Source organism: Fundulus heteroclitus, chromosome 15 (genome assembly GCF_011125445.2).
Source record: "Fundulus heteroclitus isolate FHET01 chromosome 15, MU-UCD_Fhet_4.1, whole genome shotgun sequence".
Lineage (NCBI taxonomy): Eukaryota > Metazoa > Chordata > Actinopteri > Cyprinodontiformes > Fundulidae > Fundulus > Fundulus heteroclitus.
The window spans coordinates 26,958,529-26,977,745 of NC_046375.1; the positions used below are offsets into that span (position 1 = coordinate 26,958,529).

The 19,217-nt window shown below is 40.1% G+C and overlaps 1 protein-coding gene and 2 long non-coding RNA genes across 3 annotated transcripts; 2 read left to right on the plus strand and 1 right to left on the minus strand.

Moving 5' to 3' along the window:
- The first annotated feature begins 911 nt into the window (after nt 1-911).
- LOC118566066 lies at nt 912-3,880 on the plus strand. Its single transcript, XR_004932757.1, has 4 exons — nt 912-1,288; nt 2,733-2,843; nt 2,958-3,237; nt 3,349-3,880. It is a non-coding gene; the product is annotated as an uncharacterized LOC118566066 (long non-coding RNA).
- A 778-nt stretch (nt 3,881-4,658) lies between these two features.
- On the minus strand, nt 4,659-6,744 carry LOC118566068. The gene is made up of 3 exons (XR_004932759.1): nt 6,622-6,744; nt 5,198-5,344; nt 4,659-4,901 (listed from the first exon to the last, which is right to left on the minus strand). It is a non-coding gene; the product is annotated as an uncharacterized LOC118566068 (long non-coding RNA).
- A 9,313-nt stretch (nt 6,745-16,057) lies between these two features.
- Nucleotides 16,058-19,217, plus strand: LOC118566227. Its single transcript, XM_036147657.1, has 3 exons — nt 16,058-17,474; nt 17,558-17,785; nt 19,185-19,217. Exons 1-3 carry the CDS (start codon nt 16,254-16,256, stop codon nt 19,215-19,217), a joined length of 1,482 nt encoding a protein of 493 aa, XP_036003550.1. The 5' UTR covers nt 16,058-16,253.

The window sequence follows — 19,217 nt, forward strand, 5'->3', positions numbered from 1 at the left end:
ACAAAATCCAGGACATAACTAAGAAATGAAACCAGGTTTGCTATTTTGAAACAACATTCAGAGTGAACAATCAATCTGAGTTGTTGGTTGGACATGTTCATGCGCGAGCTTCTACTTTGCCTCTCCTGTCTGTTTCTATCGAAACATGCGCATGCGTATGGCAGTGGAACTTATGGCAAGCCGATTAGGCAAATTATCGTCCGTACAATAACGCGCAGTTCCAACCCGTATTTTACGCAAGCGCGCGTTTTTTACGTCACCGCGCGTTTCCAGCCAGAACACGCGGTGATGTAAAAAACGCGCGCACGCGTAAAATACGTGTGGTGGCGTTTTTTGCATATTATATTATCAGGAGGTTGTCTTTTATGTGCTCAGCCACTAGATTTAAAGGTATTTTACCCAATAAGAACACTGCAGCACCAGACACAACCAGGAGGTCCCTGATGGTTGGGGAAAGGCAGAAAGTAGATGCACCTTCCATTCTGATCCTGTCTAAATCCTGCTTAGTTCAATAATAAGGTCTGATATTACAAAAAACTCACTCTGCTTGTTCTCCCTACTTATGCCCTTGGTGCAGAAGATAAATTAAATCTTTAACAGAAATGTTATTATTAATTCTGAAAATATTATCATGTGAATATAAATACAAAGCATACAGAAAATGCAACTTTATTAAGTGACCTGGTTTATTTTATTTAGCTTTTAATTTCTTTTCAACATTTAGTGAACAATCAGAGTGAGAACACTACTATGGAAGTAAATATGTGCCATCAGAATTTGAATAAAAAATACCTCTGAAATTTGAATGTTGTATATTAGTGCTTACTTTTTCAGTATTAAAATAAATTCAGAATATATTTTTAACCTAAAAAAAATTCAATGTCATTATTTTTGCAGTAAAAAAAAATTTGGTGTAATTTTTTTTTACATGGTTGCAATTTTCAGTTATTAAAAAAATTCACATTCCTATTTCAAAGTGATCAAATTTTCAATATACATATTTTTCACAGTTTAAATTTTCAGTGTTAAAAAATTCAGCATATAAAAAAATTCAACTTTTCAAAATTCAAATGCAACATTTTCGTTGTCCTCCAATTCAACTTGCTCAAATTCGCCGTCTCAAATTCACCGTCTAAAAATTCGCTGTCTCAAATTCAGCGTCTAAAAATTCGCTGTAAAAATGGCCAAGGTTACTTCAGGTCACCTAATCACGTGACACAACCGTCACATTGAAGAAGTACCAGTATCACCCAGGCTGGCGACCATGGAGGCGAACTCAAACCCAACGGTGAGTTTAATACTTTCATATTTCTGTAGTATATTTTATTTTGCGCATGAAGTTTGATACATTATCTTAAAGCCTGATTTAAAATACTGGTTTGGGCCGTTGTTAATCTTACACCGTGTAGAACCGGCATATTACTTCTCGCTACCTCCTAGCACCCCCCCTCCCCCACCCAATTTCCCCCGTTTTATTTCAAAAAGAAATACCACTTGCGCCAAGTCTAGAATCTTTAAAGAGAACTGGGTGGTGACTTTCTGGGTTGTTTGTATGTTGTCTTAGGTGAAACTGAGACAGGCAGTCTTAGTAAAGTCGTAATTTTTCAGGAGATGCTAACGCTAATGTAGTAAGCTAATATGGCTGCCTTGTGTGCTTCAAAGATACAGACGTGAGAAGGAAGACACACATCCCAGGCTGAACAGTGTCAGTGAGGATGAATGCTAGCAATTTTTTTAAAAATTAAGAGGGAAACTGAAGAAATCATACTGTCTCTTTATTCTTTAAAACTTATGTTGCTGTAGTTTTAGCTTATCTAGTGAAATAGAATGACACTTTCCATCTGCTAGATCAGGGATCTGCAACCTGTAGTTCTGGACTACAGGTTCCCACGGGGGCCATGGACTACAAGACATTTTCCAATGTTATAACTTAGAATTTTGGAGTAATATATAGTTCCACTGTCAGATTATATCGCTTATAGCTATTACTTTTTCATCAATATTAAGAACTTTTAGACTTAAAAGGAGCTTGCTGAAAATTTACTTGTAAGTTAGTTTTGTCTTGTGTCAAATGTCCTAAGACATTTGTGCAAAAAACTATTCCAGATTCTCGTTAAGATTTTTCACTTTTTGCAGTGAGAGTCCCTGTAGCTGCAGTTGGTTCTCACACTTAAGATTAGTACACTGGCTTGCTTTCTGTTATAGAGCCAATTTTGAAATGTTGCTGTTCGATTATAAATCTCTAAGATGTATAGGGCAAAAATACATTTCTGAATCCACTAGGACTCTGTAATCAAGAGTTAGAACCAAAAGGGAACAGCTTTCATCCATTATGCTTGTAATCTGTGGAATATATTCCATGAATTTAAACTTTAAGTAATAATTAAAACCCTATGTACTGTTGTATTGTATTTCAGTAACTTACCACTAGGTACTGCATTGTAATGCATCTGTTTTGTCAAAGCACATTAAAATGAAATGTGCTACACAAAAAAAGATTGTCCCTGTCTAAGGAGAAATATTTTCAAAATTTACATGGAAAGTGATCAAAGTTTTTGTTTTATTATATCCAATATTGGGTTCAATGTTCATCTTCTGAAAACTCAGGTACAATGAAAATCCCCCGCTATTGTGTATATTTGTGATTACAAAGACTTTTTGAGCTATGCCAAAATTTGTCATAAATGTTGTAATTATAAGCAACTTATAAATACGTTACACACTTATTTTAGGGTACGTGCCGATCAAGGGGTGGAAAATGTGGACGTGGCACGACTTATGTTTATGATTCGTGGAACAGGAAGAAGCAGTTTCATATCTGGGAAGAGTGTGCACAATCAAAGGTTTTTACAAATGACAAGTTTCAATGTGATGCTTTGCAATGTTTATAGTAACATTAGCTTTGTGTGGTCTTCAATATGACAAGATTTGAACCGTTTATTACTCCATAATTGAAGGATTGAGCGACTGTGGAGAGATCTGTGGACGGCTGTGACGTGCATCTATTATGATGTGCTGCACTACCTAGAAGAAGAGGGATACCTGGACATTTCCAATGAAGCCCAACTCTTCTGTTGCCACTATGTCTTCCTGCCACGTCTGCAAGATTTGGATACTTTCCGCAGTGGCTGGGACAATCACCCACTTCGAACTGAAAGCAACATGACACCTAACCAGCTCTGGGTTCTTGGTCATACACATAATCCAATTCCTGAACCTCATGGTGCCTTGACAGAGGTACGTTTTAATTGGACAATTTAATGTGTAGCATGTCTACTACCATTCACCTAATTTGTAATATCTTAAGTAAATTTTGAGTTGTCTTGATCCCTTCTTTGTGTTTTCCAGGGTGTACAGATTCCCGAAATCGAATGGGAGGACAGCGGGCTTCCTCTTCACGAGGAGTCAAATGTCACAGTACCAAACTCTAATTTGCAACTGACTGACGAACAAATGGCAGCTTTAAGAAATGCAGTAAACCCAAAAGCCACATCACTGTCTTTTGGATGTGACATTTATATTGCTGCAGTTCAGTTTTGTGAGCAGTTTTTTACTGTGTGAAAGTTATCTTACGGGAAAAACACATCACGGTTATGATTAGTTACTTATATACAATCATATGTTAAATATGGTAAGCATAATTTACTTGGTTATTATTATTCACTGAATTTAACTTGTACATAATTGCAAAAAATGACATAAAAAATAAATGCAAAGCATGATTTATTTTGAAGAATACTTAACAGGATCTAGTTTTGTCTTTTTGCCACTATCTTGGCTTCTGTTGATTTTGATTGCTCGGTTCTAAACAGCCCTTTGCCGTTATTCAGCTATTGTATTGTTCAATAAAAATCTGAAAATAAAATGTTCAGCAAATACATCTGAGCCTCCGTTATAATCGCCTTTTAGCCATTTCCCGAATCAGAAGCTACAATCGTAAGCCAACTTCAGCTTCGATCCAGAGAGTTATGATCGCCGCCACAGCTACAGGATCAGACTGACGTCTTCTTCTGTGCAGTCCTGTTCAGGTTAGGATCCTGCTCAGAGTGTGCACGCTATTAATCGCTTCCGTACCAGTTTAAAAATTCACCATTTATGAAATGTAAAGCAAAATGCTGATCATGTTACCACAGAGGTGAATTTTAGTGCTCTTATGGTAAACATGTTAAAGAACTAAAATGTTCTAAATTTGTATTTATTTTTTTTGTTACTCTATAGAAACCCATTAGGTACATTGTTGTAGGACTTCACATTTCTTGCATTAAAAGAATCAGAAAAAGGTTTGTCTTATATAATTTATTTTCTCATACTTGAAGCATATATGAACATTCAAGTACTAAGTACATTCAATAAATGACATTCAATTTTGCATAAAAAACAATTTCACTTTAATATTTAAAACTGCCTGTACAAACAGTACTGACTTAGACTTAAATTAAATATCTACTCTGAACATTTGAATTTGAACTTGACATAACTACAGGAAGTGGAGTAACAGAAATGTTGTCACTCTGAGTTTAAATTATTACATTAAAACATATGTATTGAACTTGTGATCTGACAAAAATCAGAAAACTGAATTGAGTAAATATTTCAACAGAACTGTTCTGCTTAAACAAAGCTGCTTCACAAAAAACTACTACAGCTTAAGTGTAGAATTTTTTTTTTTAACAAGTCGATCACTCAGATCAAGCCAAATCCAGATTGTGTAGAGGAAATGCATGCTAAGAAGTCCTCACTGAATGACTTTTAATTCTTGTAATGACAGGGAAGTTTTAGTGTTTCGTAGCATGTGGCAGCTGTTGGGTAGTTCCCATGAACAATCTCCACCGACAGACTTGATGGAAGATTTTCCCAACCGGTCCAGAATTTCATCAACTCTTTCAGTTCAGGTGGTGTGGCTTTGGAAGAGAGCAAATCCACAATCACACTTTCAAATCAATTTACCATATATCTGCAACATATGGATAACTTTGTATGTTCCAAAGACAAAAGTAACTGGAGCCACATGTTGGGATAGAGCTAGACTACACAGAGAGAACACACAAACATGCATGCAATTCAACTGTTAGAATTTTGAGCTAAGATTAATACTGAATTGTGAGGTACCACTGCAAGCAACTAAGAAAAAAATTCTACAGGGATGCTTCATTGAAAAGTAATCTGAAAATCTCCAATCAGACACTGGTAACATTACCATTTGCAATGAACTGTTTCAGATATCCTGAAATGCTAATTCTTGAGTGCAGATAAAGTCTAGGAAATCCAGATCCAGGGGCATCCGTTCCAGAACATGCTCCAAACGATCACGGAGCCTATCAAAAATATGATCCAGCAAAAGTTCCTTGAATAGAGAAAAAAGAAAAAAACATGTAAAAAAAAATGTCCGTAAAATAAAAAAGTATTTTGATATCAGTTGGTCAGTATTGAGAAATCACAGTAATATAAATTAAATTATTACATTTAATCTAAAATAAGTTAACAGATGTACTTACAAGCATATATTTTCTTGAAAATAAGTTAAAATCAACTGAAATAAACAAAGGGGTTTGTTTATAGTGTTGCTAGGTAACAGATCGAGGTTTTATACCGCAAAGTAAAAAGAATGTAAAATAATATTGTATATCAACATTTGTCAGATAAGAGAAGCAGAATATATACGAAAAATATATGAAAGACAAAGTAGCAGTTGAAAAACTATTAGTTAAAAAGAAATTTACACTTCATGAGAATGATCACTTTTACTTGGGAAAACTCTGTGGGTTGGGTTGCCACCTTTCAGAAATTAAAATATGGACGCATGCTACGGCCCATGTCACCCTTCTTTCATAATGGTGGGATGGCCGGTGTAGTGATAGAAAGTATTTGGTAAAAAGTCTACTCAAATACTGATTAACTGATCATTACACCTGATATAATGTTCAAAATTTCTCAGACAGCAAGAAATAAAGTTATGTGCAAATATGTATGTGAATGCTGGTTCCAGATCATCACGGGGGCCAGTAGTCCATGGCCCCCGTGGGAACCTGTAGTCCAGAACTACAGGTTGCAGATCCCTGATCTAGCAGATGGAAAGTGTCATTCTATTTCACTAGATAAGCTAAAACTACAGCAACATAAGTTTTAAAGAATAAAGAGACAGTATGATTTCTTCAGTTTCCCTCTTAATTTTTAAAAAAATTGCTAGCATTCATCCTCACTGACACTGTTCAGCCTGGGATGTGTGTCTTCCTTCTCACGTCTGTATCTTTGAAGCACACAAGGCAGCCATATTAGCTTACTACATTAGCGTTAGCATCTCCTGAAAAATTACGACTTTACTAAGACTGCCTGTCTCAGTTTCACCTAAGACAACATACAAACAACCCAGAAAGTCACCACCCAGTTCTCTTTAAAGATTCTAGACTTGGCGCAAGTGGTATTTCTTTTTGAAATAAAACGGGGGAAATTGGGTGGGGGAGGGGGGGTGCTAGGAGGTAGCGAGAAGTAATATGCCGGTTCTACACGGTGTAAGATTAACAACGGCCCAAACCAGTATTTTAAATCAGGCTTTAAGATAATGTATCAAACTTCATGCGCAAAATAAAATATACTACAGAAATATGAAAGTATTAAACTCACCGTTGGGTTTGAGTTCGCCTCCATGGTCGCCAGCCTGGGTGATACTGGTACTTCTTCAATGTGACGGTTGTGTCACGTGATTAGGTGACCTGAAGTAACCTTGGCCATTTTTACAGCGAATTTTTAGACGCTGAATTTGAGACAGCAAATTTTTAGACGGTGAATTTGAGACGGCGAATTTGAGCAAGTTGAATTGGAGGACAACGAAAATGTTGCATTTGAATTTTGAAAAGTTGAATTTTTTTATATGCTGAATTTTTTAACACTGAAAATTTAAACTGTGAAAAATATGTATATTGAAAATTTGATCACTTTGAAATAGGAATGTGAATTTTTTTAATAACTGAAAATTGCAACCATGTAAAAAAAAATTACACCAAATTTTTTTTTACTGCAAAAATAATGACATTGAATTTTTTTTAGGTTAAAAATATATTCTGAATTTATTTTAATACTGAAAAAGTAAGCACTAATATACAACATTCAAATTTCAGAGGTATTTTTTATTCAAATTCTGATGGCACATATTTACTTCCATACACTACACAGTACCTTTAATTTGGTACTAATAACAGTAGTTTGTTTCATAGAGTACTGGGTACTGTACTAGGCAAATAACCTTTTTGTTTTATTTCTAGCAGTAATTACTTCAGTTTGTATTTTATTATGCTGCTCATAAAGCAATGTCTACACTGTGTTAGGTCCTTGGCTGATCTTTAATAAATGTTTTAACCAGTGTATCTGATTCATTTTCGGTTGGTACAACGTTAAGTAGCTTCTGATGTAGTTAAGCTACTTTTAACACATTTCTGTAACTTAGCTTGCTATATTTCTATAGGTGGTAGCTTTTGTGTAGTGAAGCTTAAGTTATTGTTGAGTAACTGATAGCTTAGCTCACTACACTGGACAAGTAGCTTGCCCAACACTGGCCAGTAGTGCGCAGGTCCACTAGGACTCCAGGTACTGTAGCCTACTTTGTTAATGGCTCAGAGATGTCAGTCAACAAGGCTGATTAAGCTTACCATGACCCTGGCTAACCTGTGAAATATGTGACAAGGAGGTGGATTGTGGTTAATTTTTCTCATTCTGTAATAACCTGGGGGGACTCGGGAATGGCATCTGCGTGATAGCTGGCCCCGCTATTTTCTCAGAGTTTCCCATTGGGTCAGAAGCAACCCATGCAGGTGGTGGCGACGTGACTCTTTTATGACTTCATTTAACACAGTACAGAGTTGCTGTCTTCAGTCACAAAGCAAACCAAAAAATATGCAGTGGCTGCGCAAACCGGAAATTGTTAGCAGAAACCAACAAAAATGGCAGCACCCGTAGTTCTGGCTGTGAAACTTGTCTATAGGATCAAAGTACAATTGTCTGATGTTATCACTGTGGTCCTCCAAGAGAAACTCTGTGCACCTTTCTACCACAACACCTTGTGGGAAACGAGTGCCAGAACCTAAAAGAGCTTGCAGAAGCGGATACTCTGCTAAGGTACCACACAAGTTTTCCATAATATGCATCTGTTGTGCAATTACACACTGTTTAAAGTTATTTAATGTTTAATAAGTAACTCTCTGTCTGTTAGGTATTGTCTTGTAAATATCAAAGGGATGATTCGAGGACTGGCGATCAGCAAACACATAGAATGAATGAGTGACAACTTCTCTTCAAGTTCAAGAATTTATTAACAGACGGCTAGTGAAACTTAACTAAAACTACCAAGCAAAGTGAAGATAAAAAGAAGCTAAGCTAAGGAACTATGTACATGCAAAAGAAACAAAAGACAACATAAAAGGGGTGATCATCAGAATAATTCAGTGAATCCTGGTTCACTGCAGATCTGAGTAAAGGAACCAAAGTTCATCTTAAAGAATGTGAATTGAGGTTAAATTAGCTTAACTATCTCAGAACAACATTTGGTATGTGTTTCAACCCATTCACAATGCAAATCCTGAGTTAAACAAAACATTATTTGATGAAATAACATTTTATTTGAGTTAAAGAACCAAAGTTCACCTTAAAGAACATGGAATGAGCTTAAATTAGCTTCACTAATTCAGAACATTTGGTATGTTTTTCAACCCATCCATAATGCAAATCCCAAGTTACACGAAACATTATTTGAGGAAATAACATTTTAAAGAATGATTTGCTCAGTAAAATCATTAACTTTAAGAACGCTTGATCTTATTAATGCGATTATACCGCCGGGAGGCTAGGGGTCGCTGTAGCAATCGGTTGCTATAATCAGCTAATCCTAAACTTAAACAAAACGCCTTTGAATCGATTACCGCATTAATATGGAATATTAATGCGGTAATAACGCCCATAGCACTACCGAACGATGGCGGAGCGAAACGAACAAGCTTAATGCTTGAAACATGCCATTTTCGTGTCTATCCGGGAACCAGAAGTTACCAGAAGCTAAATAGCATTTTGGCTAGCAGACTTTCGCCGCTAACTTTAAAAGCTTCAGCTTTATTTTAGCGGTAATGATTGGGCCAGATAACGCAAGCATCAATATCCCATCAGTGTATAAAACCCTTGTGGAGATAACGTTTGTTATAACCATAAAAACACACTCGTATTACATCGACAATGGCATGGTATGAACATGCTAGTGGAAGCTACGTCAGTTAGCTCCCTGTGTTTAAAAACACAATGTACGCATTTTACAAGTTTTCCAAATTAACCATGTAACTCTCCCTGCTCATCATGTGAGTTCGGTTCACTTTGGCCATTCAAGGAAGAGCAGTGGAAAGCAGGGGATACATAGGTCCTTTCAGCAGCGGGCAAGCCTGTGGCTCTGCGGCCTAGCCGACACGTGGTCGGGGTACCGTTCCAAGGTCCTGCATGCAGTCTCTGATCCGGTTGCAGTTGAGTCCCCGGCATGCAGTAAAATCTGGACTGAATTTCAGTCCAGATTTTGCCCTCAGCTTGGGAAAGTGGGTCCTGTGCCGGCTTTTCGGCTCAGTTTGGAGTCCGCTGAGGAAGCAAAACAAAGCTGGCATAGATGGATTAATTCATTTCGGCATCTGTTTTAAGCAGAAGTGAGAGACTTATCCTTGATTCGGCTGGAACTTAGTTCTAGAGAGGCACCCTTTTACTCAGCCTCTGGGTCTTTCGGGCCTCACGAGGCTCCATGGTTGCTGGTCTAGGGCGGACTCTCTCCTTGAGAGTCCCAGGAAGGAGTGGGCTTGTGAGTCCCATGTGGCTCAGAGGGCATGGCTGGCTGGCCGGTCTCAGCCAGCACAATCCATGTCCTCCACAGCAGACCCAGGAAGAAAGTGGATAGAAGAAACTGAGGGGTGTAGTCTGTGGGAGCAAGCTTTTTAGGACTGATTGCACCCTGCTGAGAGGGCTGTCTCTCCGGAAGTTTGAAATTCCTCTGATCACAACCCCCGTTTGATTTTACCTCTGGTTATATGCTGTTCAAAATTCACTCTGAATTTTGCCATGGCGCGATGGCATAACACATCTTTTGTGTTTTCCCCTTGAGAATTTGTTGCCTTATAAACCAAGTCTCTGATTTTATAATGAGCAAACTTGGTTTATCTTTTCTGTTGGACTTAGGTCCAAGGCAATGGCTCCTATCAATATCCCCAGGCCTCAGGTCAATTAAGATTTGTTTGATGATGCCTATTATAACGTTGTTTGGGTTTCACAGTCATTTTCTGGAACACCATAGATGATGAGGCAGTTTCTTTCAGATTACTGCCCTTGCTCATCTAATACACCCTCAGTGTCATTGTATATGATTTGTAATTTGATTATTTTGCCGACCGTCCCTTTCCATTCATGTCTTAAAGAATCTCTGAAAAATTCCGCAATGAAATCTGTGATTACACATTTTATGGGCTCAATCAGAGAGTCAACCAGAAGTTGACTAATTTTACGGATGAAGCCACAATCCTAGAACAGTGTTAATTTGTTTGCTTACTGTGTCCTTTATGGTTCCAGCTATAACCCTTTTACGGCATCATGTTTTGCTTTACTTTTGTCCTGTTGAGTCCCAAGTTGTTTGTCCGGCGCTCCGCTACGCCACACTGTTGGGAAAATAAAGCCTCCTTCGAAACTGTAAATCCAAAGAAGCACCACAGCGGGCTGACAGATCAGTCACAATTTTATTCTCCTTTGGGACACAGCAGAGGCATAAGAATAGATCAAGGTATATTTAATAAACCATAATATTGTTGGTTGATCTGAGCAAAGTTTGCTACATGTGTCTCATCTTGATGATGTCATTCAGGCTTTTTTGGATGTTGATGGTGATGTTGTCTTTTTACTTCAGACAAATGTCCACAGGAATCTTTCATTCATATTAACAAAAAGTCCTAAAAACTTAACCACATCATTATGATTATTTAAATTACTGATAGGTTTAAGAATTACAGTGAAAAAGACTCAAAGTTAAATTTCCTTAGCTCCCCATGGCAAAAAACAAAGGTACACCTGGTTTGGCATTCTGTTAGCTGTGATACCATACAGGGAGGCAGATCAGCTGCCATCATCATATAACATAGGAAGATTCCTGGATCAATGTGTGCTTCTGTGCTTTTTGTGCTTCTGCTTTGTCTTCCCTAACCCCCAGTTGGTTGAGGCAGATGACCGTTCACACTGAGACAGGTTCTGCTGGAGGTTTTCCTCCCTGTTAAAGGATGATTTTTCCTCTCCACTGTCACTTCATGAATGCTCTGTATGAGGGATTGCTGCAAAGCCATTAACAATGCAGACGTCTTCTGTGGCTCTACGCTCTTTTAGGAGGAGTGAATGCTGCTTGATGCAATCTGCTGTGTTTCCTTAGGAAACTTTTTGACCAATTTGTATGGTTTGATTCATTTTGACTTTGCAAAGTGTTTTGAGGTGTTGTGAAATGATGCTATATATATATATATATATATATATATATATATATATATATATATATATATATATATATATATATAGAGAGAGAGAGAGAGAGAGAGAGAGAGAGAGAGAGAGAGAGAGAGAGAGAGAGAGAGAGAAGCTGTGTGTTTTAGATGTTAATTCTTAGCTGCACAACTGTAGAGCTGTACATTATTACTTAGGAGGTTGCCACCCATTGAGAACTTCTGTTAGATTTCTCGGAATAACATGGTGTTTGTTCCGATAAACCCATTTCAAACTAAACCTACACGTGTGGTGGTCCCCTCTCTGGTGTTACAGTCAAAATGAAACACCATCTTAAATGGATGATGAAGCAAAGTGTAGAGTATATCCAAAGCCTATGTTTGTGTCAGAACATTTTTCTAAAGCTATTAATTTGTAGTATGCTTGAAAAAAACTTGTGTTCCTTGCTTCAAGAAGAAGGACTATTGAAGCAGCTGGAGCTTCATTGTATTTTGTCCTAGCATCCTGAGCTGTAAACATCATGGGGAAAAAAAATGGATCTCATTCACTTTCACTTATTTCAGATGGGATTATACCTGGCACCCTTCCAGTTACAAGTCATACCTTCTCTATACTGTTCAGCCACTGTAATTTCTTTGCAATTCTCCGTGGACCTCATCATCCTGTGATGTGTTTTCTCCTGACGGTAATCCATCCCTGGCTGGGCTGACACGTGTTTGCAAGGACATTGGCTGTTGGGAAATAAATCAGCTGAATGCGGCAATGTTAATGGTGCTCGCCACCTAATCTCAGACAGATCAAAGAGCAATAGAAAAGCCATAATTATCCACTTGGCCAGCAGCTGAAAGAATTCGCTTTTTGCTCAGGGATTCCCTCCTGAGAAGCACTGAGTCATGAATTGAAGTAAACGGAATGGGAAAGAGGTTCATTTAAAATGCTCGGGTTAAAACAAAAAGGTGTTAAGTAGCGTCTGTATTTAATATAAAATATCACTAGAATAAAACTTGCAGATTACATAGTTATCAAAACACTATCAACTACGCATGCCAACAGATGATGAAAAGTGTCCAACTTTAAATACCTGGGAGCAGGCCAGCAGACAGCTTTGCCGGGCCCTGAGACAACAATTTGTTTTTGGGGCCCGCCACACAACCCTACAAACAAACACAATATCTGTGTCCATGGTTTCTTTTATACTCTGAAAATCTCAACTTCGTAAGAGAGCAGCCAGCCTGTTAGGTCAAATAAGTCATTTATTGAGCAGTTTACCATCCAGTCCCCATCAATTTTCCCATCCATTGTGGGAGGTAGAATAGGTCAAATACTTTGGGAATTCCTGCCCTCTGAATCTGCTGGCAGTTCCTTCGCCTTCTGTGAGAAAGACATCCATTTCGTCATTACATGTACAATGTTCACTAGCTCAAATTTTAGCCGGCCATAATGCAGAATCATTGAAATTAAGTGGGTGATCGATCTCATATCCATTTGGCTCTCTGACCAGGAAGCCAGCCCCTCCATCTTCACTCTGACTGTTATCTTTGGTGGGAAAGGAGCAACTTTGTGTTCTACCATTGGTGGGTTAAGCTTTCTGGCAATTTATTCATTTATTAAAATTTCAAATAGCATTCCTGCATTAGAAAATATATTATAATGCTTTTACTGTGATTTACTGAACCTTTTCAGTTTGACGGTTAATACAATTCTTACTTTTGTCATCTATTTTCTAATTCAGTACAAAATATTTCACATTTGGGGAATGTATTCTATGACATCCCAAAATTACTAAATTTACCAGGTGTATTTATTTACATTGTGCACTATTATTTGGCAGGGAAAAAATACAACACAATTCGAGAAATCCATCCTCAAGTTATTAGAAAAGAGCGGAATAAAAATAGAAATGTTTACATGGATAATTTATAGGTCCGCTACCTTAATAATCTGTGCTGCATCATTCTTCAATCTGACATAAAGAAAGTAGGAAAGGATTGTGTAAAAAAGTGGGTAATATCTCTTTCAGGGTCTGTCCCTACCAGCTTTGCATATTTAGACTGAAAATGTTGCCCATTCTTCTTTGCAGAATGGGCAAACCAATTTGTCGTCCAAGAGCTACGTTTGTTGCTCTCTGTGAAATCCTTCCTTGCCAGCCCGTTCATCTATTCTCTACCTTCAAGTTCATCTCTGTCAGATGCTTTTCCAGTCAACTTCTAAGAACTTCCTTACTGACATTATCTTTGGCAGTTATCTCTCACGGCTGTGAATGCTTGCTCCACCTGCCTGTCCGTTCTCCATCACCTCCGTGACTCCCCAACATTCACCCCTGGATCTCAATACTTCTCTCCTGGCCATATATGCAACTTTTCAGTCCTCCACTTGCAAGATTCTACACTGAGCAACCCAAGCTATGATTGTCTTCTCCATTCCAGATCACTAAGAACCCACAAGTCTGTACTTGGCCCACTCCACCTTCCAAAAACAACTCCTATTTATATTTAAATACATATATATTGAACTGTTCGCTGTGTCTCACTCATGGTTTTCTGGATGTGGGTCAAGCAAATTCTCCCAGATCATGTCAAATTAAGCTTTGTTTGTTCCAGTGAAACTAGTCTAGTCAAGGTCTGTCTTAGTTTATTCCTTTGTTAATGTAATGTTTTTTTTTCTTTTCCTATGTAAGATTTCCCTCTGTAATGTTTGTTCTGTTCATGCACAGCTCTTTGAATCATCTTGTTACTGAAAAGTGTTATATGAATAAACTTGCCTTGCCTTGGTTGTAATGAGAAAAATGTGGAAATCTTCAAGAGGTATGATTACTTTTGCAAGCTGATATGTTGAGTATGGAAACTTCTTTCATCGTGTTGGGTCAACTTGCACTCAGGGTGAACTTACTTGGATGGTCATACCTGGATATGTTGGCAGTTGTTTTTCATTAAAGACTCACAAAAACATGAAACACACAAAATGGGGATGGCATTATAAGTAACACAAATACTTTATGGCTGGGAGAGAATGGACAATTTCTTTTTTGACAATTAGACACAAACAAAATGTGTTTAGGCACACAAACTTGACAAAAAAGAAAAGAAAAAAAGAAAATGTCATTGCGACTTTAGAGTCATTTAACAGGCATTAACTTGGCCTGACTAGCAGAACATTTTCTTCACATTATAAATACAGGATCTAATTGTATGTTTCAGATTATCTTAATTGTCTTGATTGTCTTAATGGAAATTTATGTTGTCTTTATACATTTTATGTACTAATTTTAAATGGCATCTACTGAAAATTGCCATTAAAACATATGAATATCTACCATTACATATAGGTATTGTTGGAGATGTGCAGTCATTGTATGGGAAAAACACATGACATTCAATGTTCATTCTTTGCTGGATTTGAGCAGACATGTTGCACACTGGGGTCCTCTGTGGGCTCACTCAGCATTCATGTTTGAAGATTTAAATGGGTACCTCCAGAAACAAGTAGAAAGTAATCAAGGTGTGCCACAAAAAACATGCAAACAAAGGGGATCATAGCGTGCTTTCCCTCACTTAAAGTAATTATTGACAAACGCATCTGCAGAAGTTAAAGGTTTTCCACGATGATATGAGACAAAGAAACAAGTACAAAAGGTTTACTGAGGCAACTGCCCTTGGTCCACCAAACATAAGACTCTACAACTTTACTATGGGAGAATAGCTGTAAATGTCCATCCATCCATCCATCGTCCTCCGCTTATCCGGGGTCAGGTCGCGGGGGTAGCAGCTTCAGTAGGGAGGCTCAGACGTCCCTCTCCCCAGCCACCTGGGCCAGCTCCTCCTGGGGAATCCCAAGGCGTTCCCAGGCCAGCCGAAAGACATAGTACCTCCAGCGTGTCCTGGGTCTTCCCCTGGGTCTCCTCCCCGTGGGACGTGCCCGGAACACCTCACCAGGGAGGCGTCCAGGAGGCATCCTGACCAGATGCCCGAGCCACCTCAACTGGCTCCTCTCAACGTGGAGGAGCAGCGGCTCTACTCTGAGTCCTCCCCGGATGACTGAGCTCCTCACCCTATCTCTAAGGGAGAGCCCAGACTCACTACGGAGAAAACTCATTTCGGCCGCTTGTATCCGGGATCTCGTTCTTTCGGTCAGGACCCAAAGCTCGTGACCATAGATGAGGGTAGGAACGTAGATCGACCGGTAAATCGAGAGCTTCGCCTTTTGGCTCAGCTCTCTCTTCACCACAACAGATTGGTACAGTGAATGTAATTTGGGTTAATGGGTCCTTCTACTTTAAAGCAAAACAAAGAAACAACTCTGTTGTGCTTCTGAAAGATGGAAGCATCTTTTCACTGTCACACTTTATTGAGACAAGTGATCAGTGTTTATATGCCATAGGAAAATATGATAATTGCATAGAATGTGTTCATGGTGCAGCAGGCAAAGCTGCACCATGACAGTCATATGTTGTTCTAAGTACCCACATTTTAAGTTTTATTTTGTACCATTTTACTAAGAATCTTGTATCCACTTTCACTGTCTGATGTATGATATTCAAGTTTAAACTAAAATAGTTACAATCTTTTTAATATGGAACTAAAGTGGAAGTTCAACTGAAGAAACTCTGCTTACTTCCATCCAATTGGAGGCCGGTCCGCTTCTGTCACATCCAATCTGCTCCGGGCCACACCTCCACGAAGTCCAATCAGCATCCAGCGTTCTACTTAAAAGCTGCTCCATATCATCCCTCAGCCTGCTTCTCAGCAATTGCGAGAAGACTGATCATGTCGGACTTCGATTCGGATTACCCTACCGGGTCCCTATCGTACATCCTAGGAACCAACCAATCTTCAAACCCTCCAACCCGAAGGAGCTCCCGCATAGCCGCGCTTTCATCTCCCTCCTCCGTTTTACGCTCCAAGCGGATTCTGCCAGGCTCTGACCTCGACTCCGCTCAGCGATCCCAACTTGCCTCCCTTCTGCCTCAGTATGATTCCTCTCCTTCTGCTCCGCCATCCGCTCCTCCGTCCGTTTCGAACCCAGGTCTCAAGCGGGTAAGCAAGTCCTCCGCTCCCCCCGCCAAACGCGGCAGAGGACGCTCCAGCTTCACCCCAGTTCCAGCCGCTGTTGTGCCCGGTCCCTCTCTTCGCTCCGAGGCAAATCCAGGTCCTTCTTCAACTGTTCCCATTATGCCGGCGGCTCACTCCTCAGCGGGACCATCCTCCCCCAATCCTTTTCCCGTCGAACAGTTTTCAGCTTCTCTCTGCTCAACCTTGGACTCTCTCAATCGATCCGTCTCAACTTTGTCAGCTCGCATCGAAGCCATGGGAAATTCCCACACTGCCACGTCATCTCTGCCGCAGCCGGATCCCCTCCCGCCCCCTTCCTCATTCACACTTGCAAACGCCCTTCCCGGGCCAGCATTAGGCACACCTTATGTTCCTATGTTTGCTAACGTTTCTTCCCGCCTCCGCTCAAGTATTATTCAAGGAAAATACGTCAATTTAGTTTCACTTATTCTTCCCTCACCCGAAGTCGATCACCAGGTTGCATCTGCAGGCGATTTCACAGCCATTTTTAAATCATCCGATCCCCGTTTATCTAAAGACCTCACTATCGGCCAGTTCCTCGCAGCATTCAGCATTTACCGAGACATCCTCTGTTCAGTTTATCCGGATCGCAGGGTCGAGCTCGATTCATATCTCGCTTTAATAGCAGATCTCCAGATCAAATTCGGCAATAACCTCTTCTATCAATATCACAAAGCATTTGCTAAAAAAGCAGCTGCAACCTTGGCACAATCCGGGGTCTGCTTGAACTGGTCCATTCTAGATACAAATCTCCTCATCATGTTAACCCAGTCTATTCCTTGTTCCTCTTGCCATTCTTCCGGTCACCTTAGTGCATTTTGCCCATCAATCCCCTTCCAATCCACTCCGTCTATTCCTCCGCCGCCTCCTCTTACCTTCTTTCAGCCTACTGACCGTAGAGGCAGGAAAATCCAGGTATTCAACTCCAGACCAATTTGTAATAATTTCAATGAAAGCACATGCTCCTTCCCTAACTGCAGTTTTCTCCATATTTGCAGTTATTGCAAGGATGCGCATCCCAGGTCTGTCTGTCCTCGCCGAGCTCCGTTCAAAAGAAATCGTATTTCCAAACCCTAATAGCCCGTCATCTTTCAACCCCCATTATCATTTCCGAACTGGCAGTTTGTCTTCTCTCTCACCCAGACCGCACTTTCGTTAATTTCATCCTCACCGGTTTATCTCAAGGTTTTCTGGTCGGGGTCAGCAACCCCCCTTCCCTGACTCATGTCTCTCCCAATCTCCAATCCGCTCTAAAAGAACCCATTGTTGTCGACCAGTTACTTCATAAAGAAGTTTCAAAAGGTTTTATGATGGGTCCTTTCAAAACCTCTCCTTTTGCCCTTTTTCGCGTGAGTCCCCTAGGGGTTGCCACACGCAAATATTCAGGAAAAAAGAGGCTCATCTTAGATTTGTCTGCCCCCCATTCTGGTCATCACTCCTCTATAAATAGCCTCATCCCTCTTTCCCATTTTTCCCTTCACTATGCTTCCGTAGATCACGCCATCTCCTTAATTAAGCTTACTGGTCAAGGAGCCTGGCTGGCCAAAGCTGACATCTCCGACGCCTTCAAAATCGCTCCTATTCACCCCTCTCAATGGCACCTATTTGGTGCCAAATGGAAATCTCTGTTCTATTTTGCCGTCCGTCTTACGTTCGGCTGCAGGAGCAGTCCCTGTCTGTTTGATAAAATTTCTGAAGCTCTGTGCTGGATTCTTCTCAATGTCACTAAACTTCCTTGCGTTCTACACCTCCTGGATGATTTCTTACTCATAGACCCTCCCTCCACCCGTCCTAGTGAATCACTTCCAAAACTTAAAACGCTCTTTACTCGTCTTGGCGTTCCTCTGTCGGAAGAGAAAACCATTGGCCCCGCAACTAAAATAGAGTTCCTAGGCATCATCCTCGATTCAGTGGCCATGATGGCTTCCCTGCCCACAGATAAACTATCTCGGATTCGCGAGATTTCGCAATCATATAGCACCGCATCAGCCGTTTCCAAGCGCCAATTGCTTTCATTGCTCGGTCACCTTAATTTCGCCATGCGCATTATTCCGCAAGGCCGTTCTTTCATTTCCCGGCTGCTTGACCTGGCTAATTCAGTTCCATCCCTCCTAGATCAAGTCTCTCTGGACGACGGTTGCCGTTCAGATCTTTCTTTTTGGGCTAAATTGCTTTCCGAGTGGAACGGCAAATCTTTCTTCTACAACGACATCGTTCACTCTGCCGACATGCTGCAATTTTTTACGGATGCCGCCCCATCCGTAGGTTTTGGGGGGTTCTTTCAAGAAAGATGGTTTGCTGATAAATGGCCTTCATCTTTCAACAACTCTCACTCATCCGCGCTTTGTGAGGTCTACCCCATAGCCGTAGCTTGCCGCCTGTGGGGCCCTCTCTGGAAAAGGAAGCGTATCTCCGCTTTCTGCGACAACATGGCTGTGGTAGATGCCATTAACAAAGGTCGCTCCTCCTCCCAGTCTTTCATGCCCTTCATCAGAAGTATAACTTGGCAAGCTGTTACTAATAACTTCATCATCTCTGCTCGTCACATTCCCGGTCATTCTAACTCTGCTGCTGATGCTCTCTCTCGTCTTAAATTCCAGACCTTCCGCAATCTTCGTCCTTCAGCCGACCTTCATCCGACCCCCGTTCCTCCTCTAG